This window comes from Jaculus jaculus, chromosome 5 (genome assembly GCF_020740685.1).
Source record: "Jaculus jaculus isolate mJacJac1 chromosome 5, mJacJac1.mat.Y.cur, whole genome shotgun sequence".
Lineage (NCBI taxonomy): Eukaryota > Metazoa > Chordata > Mammalia > Rodentia > Dipodidae > Jaculus > Jaculus jaculus.
The window spans coordinates 59,438,044-59,458,054 of record NC_059106.1 but is presented as its reverse complement, the minus strand read 5'-3'; the positions used below and the strand labels follow the sequence as shown (position 1 = coordinate 59,458,054).

The 20,011-nt window shown below is 46.2% G+C and overlaps 1 protein-coding gene across 4 annotated transcripts in view; it reads right to left on the bottom strand.

The window, feature by feature from the left end:
* The window catches only part of Arid1a (AT-rich interaction domain 1A), a 97,566-nt gene that overhangs the window by 932 nt on the left and 76,623 nt on the right, over window positions 1–20,011 (bottom strand). For 2 of the 4 annotated variants that reach the window (XM_004671212.3, XM_045148669.1), the window contains exons 8-20: window positions 19,518–19,830; window positions 17,283–17,428; window positions 17,065–17,174; window positions 14,268–14,477; window positions 11,631–11,838; window positions 10,512–10,644; window positions 10,157–10,332; window positions 9,300–9,450; window positions 9,071–9,220; window positions 8,894–8,990; window positions 7,534–8,425; window positions 6,167–6,297; window positions 1–1,492 (exon numbers count right to left, since the gene is read on the bottom strand). The exon at window positions 1–1,492 is cut by the window's left edge and continues 932 nt beyond it. In XM_004671212.3, the coding sequence (XP_004671269.2) occupies window positions 1–1,492; window positions 6,167–6,297; window positions 7,534–8,425; window positions 8,894–8,990; window positions 9,071–9,220; window positions 9,300–9,450; window positions 10,157–10,332; window positions 10,512–10,644; window positions 11,631–11,838; window positions 14,268–14,477; window positions 17,065–17,174; window positions 17,283–17,428; window positions 19,518–19,830 (4,209 nt within the window). The remainder of the gene's footprint in view (window positions 1,493–6,166; window positions 6,298–7,533; window positions 8,426–8,893; window positions 8,991–9,070; window positions 9,221–9,299; window positions 9,451–10,156; window positions 10,333–10,511; window positions 10,645–11,630; window positions 11,839–14,267; window positions 14,478–17,064; window positions 17,175–17,282; window positions 17,429–19,517; window positions 19,831–20,011) is intronic. The other 2 variants (XM_045148670.1, XM_004671216.3) reach the window with 1 other exon arrangement.

Sequence of the window (20,011 nt, the reverse complement as noted above, 5' to 3'; positions counted from 1 at the left end):
TGGCAGCAAGGCTGTCCTCGAGGAAGCCCAGGAGGTTACCTATACTGCCCTTCTGCACTGCAATGGCACGGGCTGCTAGGCTATCCCCCTGCGCCAGATTGGCCAGCAGTACTACGGCCATCTCCCGGCACACTGGGTTCTTTCGGTCACTGAGGAAACGCACCATGGTGCTATACAACTTCTCTAAGCGGCTGAAGGGAGGTGTGGCCAGGATCAGGTCCACATTGTTGTCCTGGATGCTGAGTTTGCTGAGGGTTTCCAAGACCAGTCTCTGGGGAGAGAGGACGGCATTGGGGCCTAGGGTGGAGAAGGGATCCTGGGCTTCAGCTGAAGGGCAAACTGCCCAATGCAGGAGTCCATCCAGGACAGGCAGGCAAATGCTCTCGGGGTACGGGGATAGGTCCAACTGTCCCGAGATATTGGCAAGGGTGACCAAGGTGTTTTCCCGGAGCATCTCCAAGCAGTCCCACCACCACTCCACTTTGTTACAGCTCACCCCTTGGTCCTGTTCCTCCTCTTTTTCGTAAGTCAGTGGTGCCTGTTTCCGTTCTGGGTGCTTGTGGTGCAGTAGGATCAGCTTTCCCAGAATAAGCAGCAGTCCTGGGTGTTTAGACATCTCGAAGTCGTTGCCTGGCACAAATGACAGGCTTCGGATGGTATTGGAGACACAGACACAGCGCTTGGCAAGAGAATCCTGCCAGTCCAGAAGGGTACACAGTGGGGTCTCATCCTTACTGTGGGGTTCGTCCTCCAGGATCTTGATGTTCCGGTGGCTCTGTGCTGGGCTAATGCCAAATGGAAACTTGCTGCTTTCCTTGGTGGCCTCTGCATTCTTTGCTCCCTCCTCAGTCAACGTGCTAGATCGGGTGGACAACATGTCATCCATGGTGGCTGTAATCCGTTTTTCTGGAAGGCTATCAGGCGGAGGGCCCTCCTGCTCTGTTGTCCCTGGCGTACACTCTGTTGTTACGACATGTTTTCGGGGAGGTGTTGGGCAGGATACATGAGGCCGTGATGGCAGCAGCTCTATCTTGCTCTCAAAGTGGGTCTGGATATGCTCAGTGGTATCCCCACCACCGATCCTCCAGTGCAGCAGGCCGCTGTCGAACTCCTGCACACGCCCAAGCTTATTTGAACAGTCCACCACGAATGGATCATTCTTCTGTACGATCTTTACTGGAAGCTTGTCAAATTTACTGACGAGCTTCTCCTCACTATTCTCTGAAGCTGGCTTGTCCTTGCCCAAAAATGCCATCTCCTCATCATTTTCAACCATCTCTTCTTCTTCTTCTTCCTCCTCTAATTTAGGACTCAGAAGTTCTTCTTCCTCCTCTCCTTCTGTGGGGACTGGGCTAGACACCTTGCTGCATCTCCCAGGGTCCAGTAGTGTTCTCTGTCCTGGGTCACCTACCTCATACTCCTTTAAAATGCCAAAGATCTCAATCAGGCATCGACGGAAGTATTCCACAAGGAGCTCTAGCAACCCTGGGAGCTGAAAGATAAGGAAATAAATGAAGGGATGAAACTTTGACATGAGAGAACCCAAGCTCTATTCAATCTCCCTGTGGAATCAACCTTCCAAATCAAGCTAAAAGAGGGGAATTCAATGTCAACAGGTTATTTCCAGTCAGAATAGTCTATGGCTGAATAGCAGAGCAAAACAGAAACAAAACAAAAAAGCCGTAGAATTAGTAAGATTAAGGTCTGACTGCCTTTCCCAGGAATCAGTGCTATGAAATGATGAAACTTCCTAAAAGCTTTATAGGGTTGTTCTTAGCATACAGAAAATGTTCAAATTCTGTTCACTGGGGCTAGGGAGATGGCTCCTTGGATAAAGTGCTGCCACACAAGGGTGAAGACTGGAGATCAGACTCCAGGTAACTGGTGGATGGCTATGGTAGCTGGAGTAAGCTGCCTAGCTAAAACCAGCTGAATTGATGAGGTAAATAACGAGGAGAGTGATGAAGGAAGACACCTGACAGCAACCATTGGCCTCTATACATATACATATGTATATTTGCATAAGGATGCATGTGCGCGCGTACGCATGCACACACACAAATAAAAAAAATCTTACTTCCTTTCTTTTCTTTTTCTTCTTTTTTAAAAAATTATTTATTTGTTTATTTGAGAGTGACAGACACAGAGAGAAAGACAGATAGAGGAAGAGAGAGAGAGAATGGGCACGCCAGGGCTTCCAGCCTCTGCAAACAAACTCCAGATGCGTGCGCCCCCTTGTGCATCTGGCTAATGTGGGACCTGGGGAACCGAGCCTCGAACCGGGATCCTTAGGCTTCACAGGCAAGCGCTTAACCACTAAGCCATCTCTCCAGCCCTTCTGTTGGTTTTTTGAGGTTGGGTCATGCTCTAGCTCAGGCTCCTTTCTTTCCTTATGGGTGGCAATATTTATTTTTTTGATAGAGAGGCTACAGGCAGATAGAAAAAATGGGTGCACAAGGACCTTAAGCAACTGTAAATGAATTCCAGATGCACACACCACATTGTGCATTGTGTGCCCTGGGGAATTGAAGCTGTGTCCTTTGGCTTTGCAGGCCAAGTCCCTTAACTGCTAAGCCATGTCTCCAGCCCTGGGTGGCAATATTATGTAAATACAATTGTCAGGCTTTGGTCATATGTGCTGGTTCATCTCTGGATCCTAGTACTCAGGAGGCTGAAGCAGTTGTTTCAAGTTATGAAGCACAATAAATTCCAGACCAACCTGAGTTACAGAGAAACCCTGTATTAAAAAACCACAAAATAAAATCAAACCAGTTGGGTCTGAAAGCAGAAGCTGGTCAAGGCTAAGACTCTGATCTGAGCCTCTTACCTCACTCTAAGTAACTTCTTCACCTGTCTCTGAAGGTTGTTGCAAAGGTGACATAAAACACAATAGTAAATAAAACAAAGTGAAAGCCGGGCACGGTGGTGCACACCTTTAATCCCAGACTCTGGAGGCACGGGTAGGAGGATCACCACCATGAGTTAGAGGCCACCCTGAGACTACATAGTTAATTCCAGGTCAGCCTGGACCAGAGTGAAACCCTACCTTGAAAAACCACCCCCCCCAAAAAAGTGAGAGCACATTAATTTGATTAGCAATTAATGTCCCTCTAACCAGCTTACTTCATCAACAGGTTGGTTGGTACTGGTTAAGTTCTTAGAATGGTTCAAAGGAAGTAAGATCAGAGTCAGGCATGGCAGTACATGCCTTTAATCCTACCACTTGGGAGCCTGAGGAGTGATGTGAGTTTGAGGACAGCCTGGGGTATAAAATACCAAGTCAACCTGGGCTAGCATGAAACTCTGCCTTAAAACCAAACCAAACAAGGGGGAGGGGCAGCAAGAAAACTCCACCCACTCCATATTTAAGACGACTGAGATTACTAATGCTCTAGCCTTTTGTTTTATATTTTTATTTATTTTTTATTTTTTGGTTTTTCGAGGTAGGGTCTCACTCTAGCCCTGGCTGGTCTGGAATTCACTATGGAGTCTCAGGGTGGCCTCAAACTCATGGTAATCCTCCTACCTCTGCCTCCCGAGTGCTGGGATTAAAGGCGTGCCCTCTTTGCTCAGAGCAGAAGCAGCAAAATGTGAAGAGAGGGCTGTAGAGATTGCTCAGCGGTTAAGGTGCTTGCCTGTAAAGAAGTGTAATGACCTGAGTTTTGACTGCCCAGTACCCACTTAAAGCCAGATGCACAAAGTGGTACATATATCTGGAGTTCATGTGCACTGACTAGAGTCCCTGTTGCACTATTCTTTCTCTCTCTGCCTGGCATAGTGGCAAATGGCCTTTAGTCCCAGTACTTGGGAGGCTGAGGTAGGAGGATTGCTGTGAGTTCGAGACTAGCTTGAGACTACACAGTGACTTCCAAGTCAGCATGGGCTACAGTGAGACCCTACCTCAAAAAAAGTGAAAAGAGGGCTGGAAGGATGGCTTAGCAGTCAAGGGGTTTGCCTGCAAAGCCAAAGGACTCAGGTTTGATTCTCCAGGACCCATGTTAGCCAGATGCACAAGGGGGTGCATGGTTCTAGAGTTCGTTTGCAGTGGCTGGAGGCCCTGGAGCTCCCATTCTCTCTCCCCCTCTTTATCAAATAAATAAATAATTTTTAAAAAAAATTTAAAGACTGAAAAGAAACTGCTCTGCTCACTATAAAGACCATGGGTTCTGGGGCTAGGAAAATGGCCTAGTAGTTAAAGGTGCTTAACTGGCAAAGCCTAATAGCTGGGGTTCAATTCCTCAATAGTCAGGGAAAAAAAAAAAAAAAAAAAAAGAACAAAACAACAACAGATGTATAAGGTAGCATATTGAGTTTGGAATATGGTTGTGACAAGAGGTCTTCATGTGTGCCCATTATGACTCAGAAATATGTATTTTTTTGTTTTCTTGAGGGAGGGTCTAATTCTAGCCCAGGGTGACCTGAAATTCACTATGAAGTCTCAGGGTGGCCTTGAACTAACAGTAATCCTCCTACCTCTGCCTCCCAAATATTTTAAGACCGGGTGTGGTGGCACATGCCTTTAATCCCAGTACTCGGGAGGCAGAGGAAGGAGTATCTCTGTAATTTCAAGGTTACCCTGAGACTATATAGTGAATTCCAGGTCAGCCTGGACAAGAGGGAGACCCCACTTTGAAAAAAAATATTTACTCATTTACTTGAAACAGAAAAAGGGGAAGAGAGATAGGAGAGAAAGACAGAGAATGGATGTGCCACAGCCTCCAACCACTACAAACCATCACCATGTGCATCTGGCTTATGTGTGTTCTAGAGAATAAAACCTGGGTCCTTAGACTTCACAGGCAAATGCCTTAACCACTAAGCCATCTCCCACAAATATTTTTTTTTTTTTTTTAAAGGCAGGTGTGGTGGTATATGACTTTAACCATAGCACTCGGGAGGACAGCCTGGGCTAGAGTGAGACCCTACCTTTAAGAAACAAAAAACAAAACAATAAAAAGAAAGAAAGAAAAAAAAGGTCATAGGTTCTTCCTGGTAGTATAGAAACTATTTTTTTCTATTCCCAGTCCTCCTGTTTTTAAAAATTTGATTTATTTGAGATCAAGACAGAGGCAGATAGACACACACACAGAGAATGGGGCTTAGCAGGCCCTTCAGCTATTGTAAACAAACTCCAGACACATGTGCACCTTATGCATCTGGCTTACATAGGTGCTGGGGAATTGAACCTAGGTCCTTTTGGTTTTGTAGGCAAACGCCTTAATTACTAAGTCATCTCTCCAGCCTAGTCTCCTCTTTCTGAAAGAGGGTCTTCTCATGCAGCTCAGGCTGACCTCACATTTGCTATATAGCTGACCTTGAACTTCTGATTCTCTTACCACCACCCTTAATTTATGAGGTGAATTCCTAGGCCCCATGTGAATCTGTATTTCTTTATTATTTATTTATTTGAGAGTGACAGAAAGAGGCATATACATACATATAGATAAAGAGGGAGGGAGGGAGAAAATGGATGTGCAAGGGCCTCTAGCCACTGCAAATAAACTCCAGATTCATGTGTCACCTTGTGCATCTATCTGGTTTAGTATGGGCACTGGGGAAATGAAGTTGGGTCGTCCTTTGGCTTTGCCAACAAATGCCTCAACTGTTAAGCCATCTCTTCAGCATGCTAATCTACATTTCTTATCAATAAAAGAAAAATTCTGGCTGGGTGTGATGGTTCACGCCTTTAATCCTAGCACTTGAGAGGCAGAGGTAGGGGATAACTGTGAGTTTGAGGTCACCCTGAGACTACATAGTGAATTCCAGGTTAGCCTGGGCTAGAGTGAGATGCTCCCTCAAAAAAACAAACAAATTTCTCCCAGCTGGGCATGGTCGCTTATGCCTGTTAATACTAGCATTAAGGAGGTTAAGGCAGGAAGATCATAAGTTTGAGTCCAGCCTGGGCAACTTAGTGAGACCATATCTCTGTGGGGAAAAAAAAAGGAAGTTTATCCCAAACAACATTCTTTTGGACCTGGTACTGCATTCAAGTATCAGCATGATACTTTAGGCAAACAAAGTAAAAGTGTTTACAATCCCTGGCCACATGCCCATTGTCAAGGAAAGCAAAGTACCACCAACATGGAAGATATCCAGGGAAAAGTGTTGGCTTGAGGATGGTTAAATCCCCAGGTCTTCCAAATCTTCCCCAGAAGCCTGTACTCACCTGACTGAGGTTGAAGGTCATAATGCTGTTGTCATCATACAGTAGGATGTTAATCGTGTCTAACGCCCATGTGCTCTCTGCCAGGAGCCCAGACTTGAGGGACATCATTACCCGCCATGCCTCTGGGGTTCCTGAAATAAACCTCTGTGTTATCCATCCATCCTCCAATCCCAGGCTGGATGGAGGCACCCCAGTACTGTCCCGTAAGTCAGGCTACTAGGAAGGTGACTCAAGGCAGAAGGCAGTTTCCGTCTGGAGGTAACACATCTGCAACTTATGTCTTTTTAAAATATATATATTTTATTTATTTGAGGGGGGGGCAGAGAGAGAGAGAAGGGAAGAGAGAGAATGGACACGCCAGGGCCTCTAGCCACTGCAAATAAATTCCAGACACATGCACCCCTTTGTTCTTCTGGCTTACATGGGTCCTGGAAAATCGAACCAGGATCCTTTGGCTTTACAGGCAATTGCCTTAACCACTAAGCCATCTCTCCAGCCCTACCTATGGCTTTTATAAAAACATTAATTAGCAAGCAGAGAAAGGATAGTGAGAAGACAGACAGACACCGAGTAAAGGCATGCCAGAGCCTCTAGCCGCTACAAACTAACTTCAGATGCATGCACTACTTTGCACATCAGGCTTTACGTGTGTACTGGGGAACTAAACTTTGGTCTTTAGGCTTTGCAGGCAAAGCACCTTAACCACCAAGCCATCTCTCCAGCCACACTCATGGCTTTTAAGCTCTCTAGAATAACGCCACATGGCAATGCATTAAACAAAAACCTGAAATCAAGGCTGGAGAGAAGGCTTGGCGGTTAAGGTGTTTGCCTGCGAAGCTCTGGACCCAGGTTCAATTCTGCAGCACCCACATAAGCCAGATGCACAAGGTTGTGTGCATGGCTGGAGGCTCTGGAGCACCTACTCTCTTTCCCCCCTCCTCAAAGAAATTAAATTGTTTTTTTAAAAAAAAGAAAAACCTGAAATCAGCTTATTTCTTGTTTCCTCCCAGTTCAATGCCTTTTTTTTGCTTTTGTTTTCAATGTAGGATCTTGCTCTGGCCCAGGCTGACCTGGAACTCAATATGTAATATCAGGGTGGCCTTGAACTCAGTGATCCTCTTACCTCTGCCTCCTGAATCCTGGGATTAAAAGCATGCGCCACCACAACAAGCTCACTGACTTTCTTTTTGCAAACAATGCACCTTGAACTCATGATGATCTTCCTACATCTGCCTCCCAAGTGCTGGGATTAAAGGAGTGGGCCACCACACCTGGCTACAATTTAACCTCATCCGGAATATTAGAATGAAGGGAACAATGAAAAAGGTGAAAAGGGGTAGAAACCCAATTTAGGGAGACCTCCTTACCAATGTCTTTCATTGTGAGCCTCCTTCTCTGCTTCAAAACAGGCTGTGTGGCTTCAACAGAGCCGGGTGGGAAGGTAATATCTCGCCGAATCAGCGGTGGCTGCACGGGGGCAGGTGCTATGTGTGAGGCAGGCACTGGAGGACCTGCCTTCTGCATTTTCATCCCAGAGTGCAGGAATGGAGACTTGCTAGGAGAGGTGCGGTTCTCCATTGGCCGGGGCAGGGGAGCGGGACTGGATACCTGAGGAATGTGATTCTGCATGCTTGGTGGGGGCTGGTAGTTTGATGGAGGGGGTCTTGTCATAGGTGGCACAGGGGCAGAGGGACCATACGGAGGCTGGCGTGTACCATGGGAAGGCCACGGACCTTCGTGGTTGGCCCTCTGATCTGTGTGCAGCATTTCATCTGTTCGGTTCACGCCATGGTATGCAGGACCCTGGGGGGCAGACCCTGTGCTCTGCCTATTGGCATAATTATAGGTCATGTCATTACGCCCCTGCCACATGGTGCCTTGCTGAGCAACTTCAGCTGATGCCTGAATGGGGCCGCCCATCATTTGTGGTGGCATGTTCTGTTGGGCATTGGATCCAGGAGGTGCAGAGACACGGTCTCGGCCAAACTGGAATGGAAATTGGTTCTGGGGGCCGCCTGCTGGTCGGCGCTCAGTAGCAGCGGTGGCAGTAGCAGTATAGGCATTCCCATACTGGTTGTACACATCTTGCTGAGGGGAAGGCTGGGCAGCTTGTTGTTGGCTGGCAGACTGGGACTGGGCTGCAGGCAACTGCTGCTGCTGAGGCTGACCCTGCCCAGTGCTGTATGGCACACTGTACATCTCCCCTTCATGCCGCTTGGCAGGAGGGCCATATGTGCCATCCATTGGCCGCTTATAATTCTAAGACAGAGAAAGCAGAGGGAAAATTAATATTTTGCATTCAATGACACAAAACTTAATAAGCACCAAGAGGATTACCACGAGACACTGACTTATTTTTGACCCTCTGGAAGAGAGGCCATAAGACTCTAAGAGAACATAAAAACTGCCTTTACAATTGATCTTTTGAAGTTTCTGAGGGCAACCGTTATTTTCTCTTCCTCTTTAGGCCCTCCCTCCAAGTAGAGAAATATATAAAACCTCAAGAACTTAAAATAAGAGCTAGCCCTTTAAAGAATAAGGGAGACTTGACTGGACTCCAAACAAGGAAGAGATATGAGGACTGACTCCAGACAGAACTGGCTTGGCTGGGTGAGAGGAATACCGAAATACCCAAGGTGAATTTGAGACTGTCACAGATTAGATTTGGTTACTCACTGCTTTCAAGAGGGACCTGTGGGTCAGTCTATTCCCAGCTATCCTCCTTACCTGCTGCTGCTGCTGATACATTGTAGTCTGCTGGCTGGGAAAGGGACTGCTGGAAGGGGTGCCTTGGGTAGAGAACTGATTGCCATAGGAATCATGTCTGCAGGAGGAGAGAAATAGGATCAGGTGAGGAATGGCAAACCCTGAGCCACAATGGCAGTGGAAGCAGGCTTCATTTACCGTTGCTGCTGCTGCTGCTGCTGCTGCTGCTGCTGTTGCGGGGGGTAGCGGCTAGGAGAATACATCCCCGAGTCTGGGGTGGAAGGCATGAGATTTGGCTGGGGTGCCCCAGTGCCCATATTTCCTTCGGGCCCAATTCCAGGCTCCGTCCTAAACAAAATTGGAGAAATAAATTGAGTACACATAGCTACAGGTACCATTAGTGGGACAAATGCAGGGGCTTGCTTACCTCACTCGGTCATAAGGACCTCCATAGGGATAATGCTGTCGTGGTCCCATAGCCACATTTCCCATCCCAGGGCCAGCAGCACGGCTGTAGGGGTCACCCATCCCGCCGTTGGGGCCCTGCCCTGAGGACATGAAGGGATCACTCCCTGGAGCTGGGTGTAGAAAGGAAAGGAAGGCAGTAAGAAAACTGCTAGGTGGCTGGCTAGGAAATCTACACCTTGCCCACTCCAAGCCCCAGGCCCTCTATAAAGCTTAGGTTATTTCTGTTGCTTTCCTGACAGGTTTAAAATAGAGATCTAAATAGGTCCCAATCAGCAGAAAAACATGTACTTGTTAAAGGGTGACCAGGTGAGGGCCAGGAAAGTAAGAAATGAGCTAGGGTAGGGGGCTGTGTAGATGTAGTTCAGTAGTAGAGCACTTGCTTACCACACGTGAGCCCTCAAGGTTTCACTGTGACACCCTCCCCCCCGCCATTAATTAAAAAGGTGTGTGGGGGGGAATAGAAGTGAAGGGAGTGGTAAAAGGTCAGGTGGTTATGTAAGGATATACAGAATCTGCAAAGATGGATCAAAAAGAACTCTGAGCCGGGTGTGGTGGTACACACCTTTAACCCCAATACTTGGAAGGCAGAGGTATGAGATTGCTGTGAGTTCAAGGCCACCCTAAGACTACATAGTGAATTTCAGGTCAGCCTGGGCTAGAGGGAGACCCTACCTTGAATAAACAAACAAAAAAAACCAAAAAACCAAAAAAACAAAAACAAAACCAAAACCCTTAAAACCCCCTGAGCCACTTTCAAGATAGCCCCTTCTTTGCACTGCTGTCATCATGGGCATAAACTGAACAGAAATTGGTCACCTTTTCTCATGCTGCCATAAGGATCCTTATTTGGCTCATAGGACATACGCCCCATCATGTCAGAGGTATTCATACTGGGTTGATACCCAGGGTTTGGAGTCATGGAATTCCGCTTCTGGAATGTGGGGTCACTTCCATCGGGAAAGGCATCCTGGATCCCGACTGAATTGCTCCTGCTCCAGAGTGAGGAAGACTAATTAACCCTCAAACAAACCAATGCTTGGGTCATCTAAAGCAAGACACAAAGGAGTCACTAGCCAGGCAGACAGAGGCAGGGACTAACATTGAGCCATTCAGGAATTGCCACCCTGAACCCCAGGAACCCTTAAACCCTTGCCCCTGGTCCTGGCCTTACCTCATGCCTGGCAAGGGGGGAATTTGACTATGTGGTGTGGACGCTGGAGTTGGTGGCTTCAGGTCTCCTCCTTCTGCCATTGAACTGCTGGTTGATTGAGGAGTTTGTGGCCCCTGCATAGACCCTGACCCAGCTGTGGACAGAGGCAGGGTGAGCAGCTTGCTTGTCAGGTAAAGTGTTTCACTCTCACAGAAACATACAATGCCCCAGATTCAAAATTAACTTATTTCTTCACTCCCTTCTCAAAAGGGATCTCACTGAGTGCTCTTGAGCGCTGGGATTATAGGCCTAAATCACTGTTAGTTTCCTTGACTACTCTTTACTTCTCCATGGAACTTTTCTACCTTATTAAGCCCCATAATGATGATAGTAAACAAGCCCCCAGATATAGTCCCTAAAATCCAAGGTACAGAAGGATCACCTGGTAAGAGCCTATATGAATATTCATAAGCACCCAGCACTATGTCATTGTCAGGTTTAAATGTTTCTCTAAACTGATGAGTACAGAGCTCCCTTTAATTAATGTTTCCATTAGTTACCATTCCCAGCAGCAGATATCCACTGCTGAGGCCGCCCCAGCTGATGAGTCATCTGCAGCAATCATTACACCCTCAGAGGTCAATACCAGGGCACATGTGTTCACACCCACCTTTAAGGGCTCTGGCCTTCTTCCCATGCTAGCCTAGGCCCTAGCCTCCATTCTGAAAGGAGGGTGGGCAGTTCCATTCATATACCCTCCCTACCTCTCCCTAGACATTCATTACCATCTTTGCTCCCTGGGGAATTCAGGGCTTGAGTTTGAGTTGCATTCTAAGGCACTGACATCAGCAGGCCAAAGCTCCCAGATGGCCCAAACACACTGCTATTTGACAGTTTTACTCACTCCTCTGGTGTCCCTCCCACTCACTAGTTTACAAACATTTGGCAAAATGCCAGGTGTACAATGAAAATTAGAAAATTAAAATTTAAGAGCTGCTGTACAGTACTTCCCAAGGGAGTTATCACTGCCCGCTCTTTAGTCTGCTGAGCCATGTGGTACAACAGGGTAGCTCACATCCCTGGCATGTGTTCTGCTCCCATCAAAGCAGGCACCACTGTATAAGGAGTCGGCTTCCTTACCAGGAGAGGGAGGCTGGATCTTGGGCTGGGACTTCTTGGAATCCGCAGCTGCAAAGATGTCTGGGGGAGGGTCTTCTCCTCGTTCAATCTTGCACTCAAAGGCATAGAGACATTGGATATACTGCTTTTTCAAGGAGCTGGCAGCACTGCTCGATGTGCCCACATTGAGGTTGGTTGCAAGTTCCCGCCATTTTTTGTTCTTGTTGACCTGTGAGATCAACCAGAAGAGTCGCACCTGGTCTTCCCGCCCACAAGCTCCAGGCCCAAAGTGGGTCTGCAACATACTCCTCTCTTGGCAATATAGGTCTAGTTAACTGCAAAAGCTAACCCATCTTGGTGGACGGACAGTGAATGACAAATGTTCAAACTATATGTCTGGCTTTGCTTTCCTGGAATAGCCCCCATATTTCAACTCTCTCACGACAGGGCAAACTTCACACCTTTATTAGAACATAATTCAGTCTTGTCTTTGCCGTGTGTGTGTGTGTGTGTGTGTGTGTGTGTGTGTGTGTGTGTACAGCTGAAAAATAGTGGGTTAGGGGAGGAAGAGGGAGGGACAGAATGGGCACACCAAAGCCTCCTGCTACAGCAACTGAACATGCCACTTTGTGCACCTGGCTTTACATGGGTATAAGGGGCTTGAACCCAGGCCATCAGGCTTTGCAAGCAAGGGCATTTAACCACTAAGCCATCTTCTCCAGCTCCAGCTCCACTGAACTCAGCCCCCGCAATCCAAGGGCCTTGTACACGCTAGGCAAGAGTTTTACCATCCCTCTCCTCACCCTGCTTGACTTACACTGACAAGCTAGGAACTTTCACATCTGACCCCCCCCCCCCCTCAGCGCAAGGCTACTTGTCAACTTAAGCTTGAGCCACTGCCCCTATGCATTGCAGTGATAACTTTAGGCTCTTTCCTATAACAGCTACTATTCTGACAGTGCAGATACTTGAGGCCTTGAGGTTATACATATATGTGTTTGTTGTTCTTGTTTTGATTTTCCAAGGTAGGGTTTAGCTTTAGCCCAGGATGACCTGGAATTCACTATGTCGTCTCAGGGTAACCTCGAACTCACACTAACCTATCCTACCTCAGCCTCCCAAGTGCTGGGATTAAAGGCATGTGCCACCATGCCCAGCTCACAAATGTGTGTGTGTGTGTGTGTGTGTGTGTGTGTGTGTGTGTGTGTATAATTTTTGTTGTTGTTTTGTCTTTTGTTTTTCGAGATAGGGTTTCGTTCTAGCCTAGGGTGAGCCGGAATTCACTATGTAGTATCAGGGGGGCGTTGAACTCCTACCTTTGCCTCCTGAAGTGTTGGGACTAAAGGCGTGCGTGATCACACCTGGCTCTAATAAATATTTTTCAATTGCGTCATTTTGCAAACTGGAAGAGGCTTAGGCTTTGGGATTCCTCATCCCTCATCTTATGTTAAGTGAGCCCAGAAACCCATCAATAAGAAGTAAGAAGTTACTATCCAATCTGTATAATCAGGATACAAAATTACAAGTGAAAAGCGTAATGCAACCAGGTTCACCCCAGAAGCCTATGTGGCTTTGCTTCCCACGCCAGTTAGATGGCAGTATGCACGTGCCCTATTTTGTTTGTTTTCTTTTGTGGGGGAGGGGACTACATCTTGAAGGGAGAAGGAATTCATAACCAACTGCTAGTTGGCTCCACTCCAATCACTTTTTTTTTTTTTTTTTTTTTTTTTTTTTTGCTGGAGACAGCTGTTTCCCTCTTCTGATTCAAAAGATTTGGAGTAAGTTTCTCCCTGTCACACTCCCCACTTCCCAACACAAGAGCAAGTCTGCAGACCAAACGATTTACCTGCCAGCATGGCCTCAACAGCCAGCCTCCTAAGCAGAGAGCAAAACAAAACTGCAAGCTAACAGGAAAGAGGATGTTTTCAGCAAAGACTGATCTCTCTCTCTCTCTCTTTTTTTTTTTTTTTGGTTTTTCGAGGTAGGGTCTCACTCTGGCCCAGGCTGACCTGGAATTCACTATGTATCATCAGGGTGGCCTCGAACTCACAGCAATCCTCCTACCCGAGTGCTGGGATTAGAGTTCACCACCATACCCAGCTAAAACTTTTAACTTTTTTTGTTTTTTGAAGTGGGGGTCTTACTCTAGCCCAGGATGACCTGAATTCACTATGTATAAACTCAGAGTGGCCTTGAGCTTATGGCGATCCTCCTACCTTTGCCTCCCCAGTGCTGGGATTAAGGGTGTGCACCAACGACCGGCTCTATTTCCTTCGATAACAGTGTACAGGAGGAAATATACTGTGTACTTGTACTAACAAGAAAATTAACAAGGTCTGGCATGGTTTACAGACCACAGTTAAATTCATGTGTCTAAGACAAGACTTAAAACTAGGCCCACCTCTCCAAACCTTGTACTTGCTACTATGACAAATTGTGTCTATGGTACAGAGTGCTGGAAGATTTTCCTTATCTTTGCACCCCAGTAGAACCATAGGTACATGGTAAACTACCACCACCAGCTCATACTACCATGGAGGTCTCAGCTTAAAAGCCACATGCTTGTCTAATTTGTCAGGGGTATGTGTGCAGAGGACAGAAGAGTGCTTTCCCTGTAAGATACATGATACCACAGGAAATCAACTATTAGGAACTCACCTGAGTCAATCCACCAATTTCCTTCACAGACACATAGAGGCGATAGAGGTCCAGAGGTTTCCTACCCACAGCAGGCAGGTTTGTCATACCCATGGCCTTCTCCTCTGTGAAGGCCAGATATCGGTCCACCCACATCTTTCTCTCAGGCTCACCACCCAGTTCGTACAATTTGGTGATCTTCTCATTAGTTGTAGTAGAAGAACTGGATTTCTGAAAGGAAAGGTCAAAATTCATAAAATGGTTCAAATCAAAAACCTGTGGTAAAAGTCTCAAGTCTTTTCTTTGAGAACAGGTCTTACCATGCAGCCCAGACCAGCCTTGAAATTCTCCTGCCAGTCTTTCAGCTGCTAAGACTATATAAAGGAAGCAATTTTTAAAATTTTCATTGTATGTGTGTGATGTATATGCATATATATATATTGTGTGTGCACAGAGGTCAGAAGTCAGTGTTGGTTGGATATCTCCTGTATTGCTCTCTGCCTTATTATTTATTTATATTTTGGTTTTTCAAGGTAAGGTTTCACACTCATGGAGATCCGTCTGCCTCCCAAGTGCTGGGATTAAGGGTGTGTGCCATTACGCCTAGCCACCTAACTTTTAAATTTTTATTTATTTGCAAGGACAGAGAGGAGTCAGACAGAGGGTATACCAGGGCATCTACACACTGCAAACACACTCTATTTTCATGTGCTACATTGTGCAACCAGCTTTACGTGGGTACTGGGGAACCAAACCTGGGTCATTAAGCATATGCCTTAATCTCTGAGCAATCCCTCTGGCCCCACCTTACTTTTTGAAACAAAGGCTCTCACTAAACCCAAAGCTCACTGAGTAGGCTAGACAAGCTAGCCAGCAAGCCTTGGGGTTCTTACTGTCTCTACCTTCCCAGCACTGGGATTACAAGCACATGTTGCATTTAATGTAGGTGCTCAAGATCCAAACTCACTTTAGCCACTGAGCCATCCACCTGGTCTTCAGAGGCATTGCTCACCCTTTGAGACAGGGTCGTGCTATGTGGACCTGGTGGATCTGCAATTTCCTATTTAGACCAGCCTGGCCTCAAACTTAGTCATCCCTTTCCTACTGCTGCTTCACAACTGCTAGGATTGTAGTGCTACAATGTCCAGAAGTCAGAAGCTGTTTGATAAGGGCAGAGGTAAAGTTTCTTACTCTAGAATGCTAACATCTGCCCTGCCTACACAAGAGCTAAGACAAGTTTCCTTACTATGAAGAAGATAATAGTGATCACATGTTATATACTAGGAACTAGGCTTGCTGCCTTTCTATCTCTACTATTATAATTCAAATGTTCTCCACCTTAACTTTTTGAGACAAGGCCTCTCATTGAACTCAGAGCTTACTGATTTAGCTTAGCTAGTTTAGCTAGGCAAAGGATCTTCCTGTTTCTGCCTCCTCAGTGCTAGGATCATACCTGCTCCTATGTTGGTGCTTACATAGCAAGTACTTCACCAACCAAACCCCCTCTCCAATTCAGCCTCATTGTAAAAGACAAACAGCTGTGCATGGAGGCCAATGAAGGAGGATGGCTACAAGTTGAGGCCAACCCAAGGTAGAGCGAGACTGTACCTCGAAGAAAGATAAAAGAGCTGGGTGTGGTGGCGCATGCCTTTAATCCCAACACTCGGGAGGCAGAGGTAGGAGGCTTGCTGAGTTCAAGGCCACCCTGAGACTACATAGTGAATTCCAGGTCAGCCTGGACCACAGTGAGACCCTACTGAGAAAAAAGAAAAGAAAAAAAAAAAAAAAGATAAAGAATGAGGCTCCTGGAAGCACCACCTACGTGACTTTATGTTTTATTTTATTTTTTCTAAGGCAGAATTTCACTGTAGCTCAGGCTGGCCTTAAATGCACTGTAATCCTACCTCAGCCTTCTGAGGTAGGTTTGCACTCCTGACTATATTCTTTTACTCAAGGAATTCAAGCCATCATTTTGAGATAATAAGGTCAACTTAACCTCTACTTCCTTTCAAGAAAGTTTAGATCTTCTACCTGGTAGAAAGTTTGTGATACTACCCTTTTCAAGCAGGAGAGTGGTCAAAAGGGTTGGGAGCCAGAGATGGACAGCATAGGAAGAGGTAATAATATGGGAAGGGAAAGCGAAGAATGGCCAAGGACAGAAATGAACCAAATTCTGAGTAGGTCCCAAGGCTGTCACACAGCCTAACAGAGAACACACCCAGGTACAACCTAAAGGGAAGCCAAGGACTCAATCTCCACCTACCTTGCAGTGCCCTTTAGGTTTTTCTTTCTTTCTTTTTTTTAAAAGGCAAGGTCTCACTCTAGCCCAGGCAGATCTAGAATTCACTCTGTAGTCTTAGGCTGATCTTTAACTCACAGTGATCCTGCAACCTCCATTTCCTAAGTGCTAGGATTAAAGGCATGTGCCACTGTACCTATTCTAGCTGTCTCCTTTAATAAAACAATGGTGCGCACTGTTCCTGCTGCTGAGTAAGGTCTAGGAAGAGAAAGGCAGCGAGCTACAGGTTCAGAGCAAATACCATCTATCAGTGCGCAAGTAAAGGGGCTCTGTCTCAAGAGGACTGGGCACACAGTATAGAGAATCTTATATGGAAGGGACTAACATTTTCTCCCTACCATGTGGTGGTGAGAACACAATGCTATTTTCATTGTTGAACTATTATTCTGTGAGTCTTGTTGGTCACAGAAAGCAATGGCAGCCTTTTCAGTTGTCAATCAACAGAATAAAAGGCTAAAAATCTTCTCATGTTCTTTTTCCCTCTTGTCTTTGAAGGGTATAGGATACAAAATTGAATACCTTGGATTTTGATTCTGTCTTGGGTGTCCCATCTGCTTTGTTGTTCATTTTGGTGGCTGGAGTTAACTTAACATCTCCCAGGCCCATCATCTCTGGGCTGGCTGCCATCCCTATAAAACAAAGAAAAGTACTCAGGTCCAGTAGGCTTTGCTGCAACTGTAAGATCATTCTTGAAGAAATCCTTGGGGATGGGAGGGGTAGCAATGACCTGTACTTACCTGCAGAATTGTTGGCCATGGTTCCACCCATAGGATATGGGGGTCCCTGAGGGTTGATCATGCCAGCCATACTATTAATCCCTTGTCCATAGGGAGGTCCAGTTCCCATCATGGCCCCCTGATTCATATTGGGGTAGCCTGGTGGCCTGAAGAAGATGGAAATTAAGAAGAAAAGGTTAGAAAAAGACCGAGGTTTCAGATTTGAACTTGAGTTAAATAAACTAGTATGGGATTGTACAGTAGGCATAAACTGGAAAACATGCATTCTTTTTTTTTAAAAAAAAGATGGGCTAGAGAGATGGCTTACTGGTTAAGGCATTTGCCAGCAAAGAAAAAGGACCCAGGTTTGATTCCCTAGTACCCACACAAAGCCAGGTGCACAAAATGACACATACATCTGGACTTCATTTATGGAGCAATCCTTCTATATAGTCTTCCAAGTGCTACCATGCCCACTTTTATTTATTTATTTTGGTTTTTTTCAAAGTAGGGTCTTACACTCTAGCCTATGCTGACCTGGAATTCTTGACTATTCTCCTACCTCTGCTTCTCAAGTGCTGGGATTAAGGGCTTGGGCCACTGTGCCCAGCTTCCATACCCATTTTTTCCTTTAATATTTTTATATTTGCAAGCAGAGAGAAAAGAGAGACAGGGAGAACAGATGTGTCAGGGCATCCAGCCACAGCAAATGAACACGAGATGCATATGCCAGTTTATGCATCAAGCTTTACCTGACTACTGGGGAACCAATCCTGGGCTGTTAAGCCTTGAAAGCAAGTGCCTTAGTTACTGAGCCATCCCTCCAGCCTCACATCCAGCTTTTTTTTTTTTTTTAAATTTTTTAAAAATTTATTTGAGAGTGACTGACAGAGAGAAGGAGGAGGAAGATAGAGAGAGAGAATGGGCGCATCAGAGCCTCCAGCCACTGCAAACGAACTCCAGAAGTGTGCGCCCCTTTGTGCATCTGGCTAACGTGGGTCCTGGGAAATCAAGCCTCAAACCGGGGTCCTTGGGCTTCACAGGCAAGCGCTTAACCGCTAAGCCATCTCTCCAGCCCACATCCAGCTTTTTAATGTGGGCTCTGGGAAGTTAAGCCTGGTGGTCTCTAGCCCAAGAGGCCCTCATGTTTAAGTAGCAAGTGCTCTTCAATGTTCAGTCACTCTCCCATACAACCAATATCCTTATTTAGTATTTATTTATTTGAGTCGGGGGTGGGGTGGGGATAGAGAATGGGCATGCTGGGGGCCTCTAGCCACTGCAAATGAACTCAGATGCATGCGCCACCATGTGCTTCCGTAAGTTCTGGGGAATCAAAACCTGGGTCCTTAATCTTTGAGAGCAAGTGCCTGAACTGACCCACTAGCTTAATTTTAAATGGCACATCCCTTGAAGAACAAAGCCCTACTATGTTTTATAAATACCGCCTTCCTCTAAGCTACCTCTAAAGCTACATTTTCACCTACAGACCCTCTATGATAAAAAGCCTACCTGACATGCCCCCTTTTTTTTTTTTTTTGAGTGAGAGTCTCACTCTAGCCCAGGATGACCTGGAATCCACCCTGTACTTCCAGGCTGACCCTGAACTCACAGTGATTCTGCTACCTCTGTTTTCCAGGTGCTGGGATTACTTGCATGAGCGTATTTATTTATTTGAGAGAGAGGGGGAAAGAGTGAGCATGGGTGCTACAGAGATCCAGTATTAAGAGTCCAAAACCAAAAAATAAAATAAAATAAAAGAATCCAAAACAGGGCTGGGGGGATGGCTTAGTGGTTCAGGCATTTGCCTGCAAAGGCAAAGGATCCCAGTTCGACTCTCCAGGACCCACGTAAGCCAGAGCACAAGGAGTACATGTGTCTGGAGTTTGTTTGCAGTGGCCCTGCTGTGCCTGTTCTCTCTCTCTCTCAAATAAATAAATAAAATATAAAGTTAAAAAAAAATCCAAAACAGCTGGGCATGGTGGTGCATGCCTTTAATCCCAGTAGTCAGGAGGCTGAGGAAGGAGGGTGCTCAAGCCTAGCCTGGAGTTATTAGTGTTGAGTTCTCTTTAGCCCCCAGATTTCTGCTTTGATTGATCATTGTATCTTGTCAACACTGCCCTGTATTCTAAAGAGCTATTAAGAAAATTACATCTACATCATCTGTACATTCATATATAAAACTTTCTGTTTAAGGGCCAGAAATATCTCAGTAACAGATTCCTCTGTGTGGCATCCCCTTAATTTTCCAGGCCTTACCTGTTCTGGATAGAGTTGGCAGCAACATGCATGGCAACAGCAGATTCTTGAGTTTTTCGGTTCATGCCCCCTGGTGGGGGACACATCCCTGACCCAACCTGAGGTGGCATATTGGCCATATTAGGGCCATAAGGCCTGTTGCCCATAGAGGCATGGCTCATTCTCCCTGGAGGGAGCGTGCCATAAGGTGGGATTCCAGGCTGCCCATGCATTTGACCTCCAGCACCCATGGGGTTCATGCTTCCAGCCATGCCTGCATTGGGGTAGTTGGCATTGGGCAAGGCATTATAGTTTGGCTGCCTGGGGTAGCCTCCTGGGAGGAAAGGGGAAAGAGGTTATAAGTCTTGATTAGTACCTCATAATATCTCTCAACTGTAAACTTTAAGCAAAGAGAATCAACATTGGTCAAGACAGTCAACTTCATGGAAGCCTTTACAACTTTTTTGTTTGTTTTTGAGGCAGGGTCTCACTCCAGTCCAGGCTGCCCTCAAACT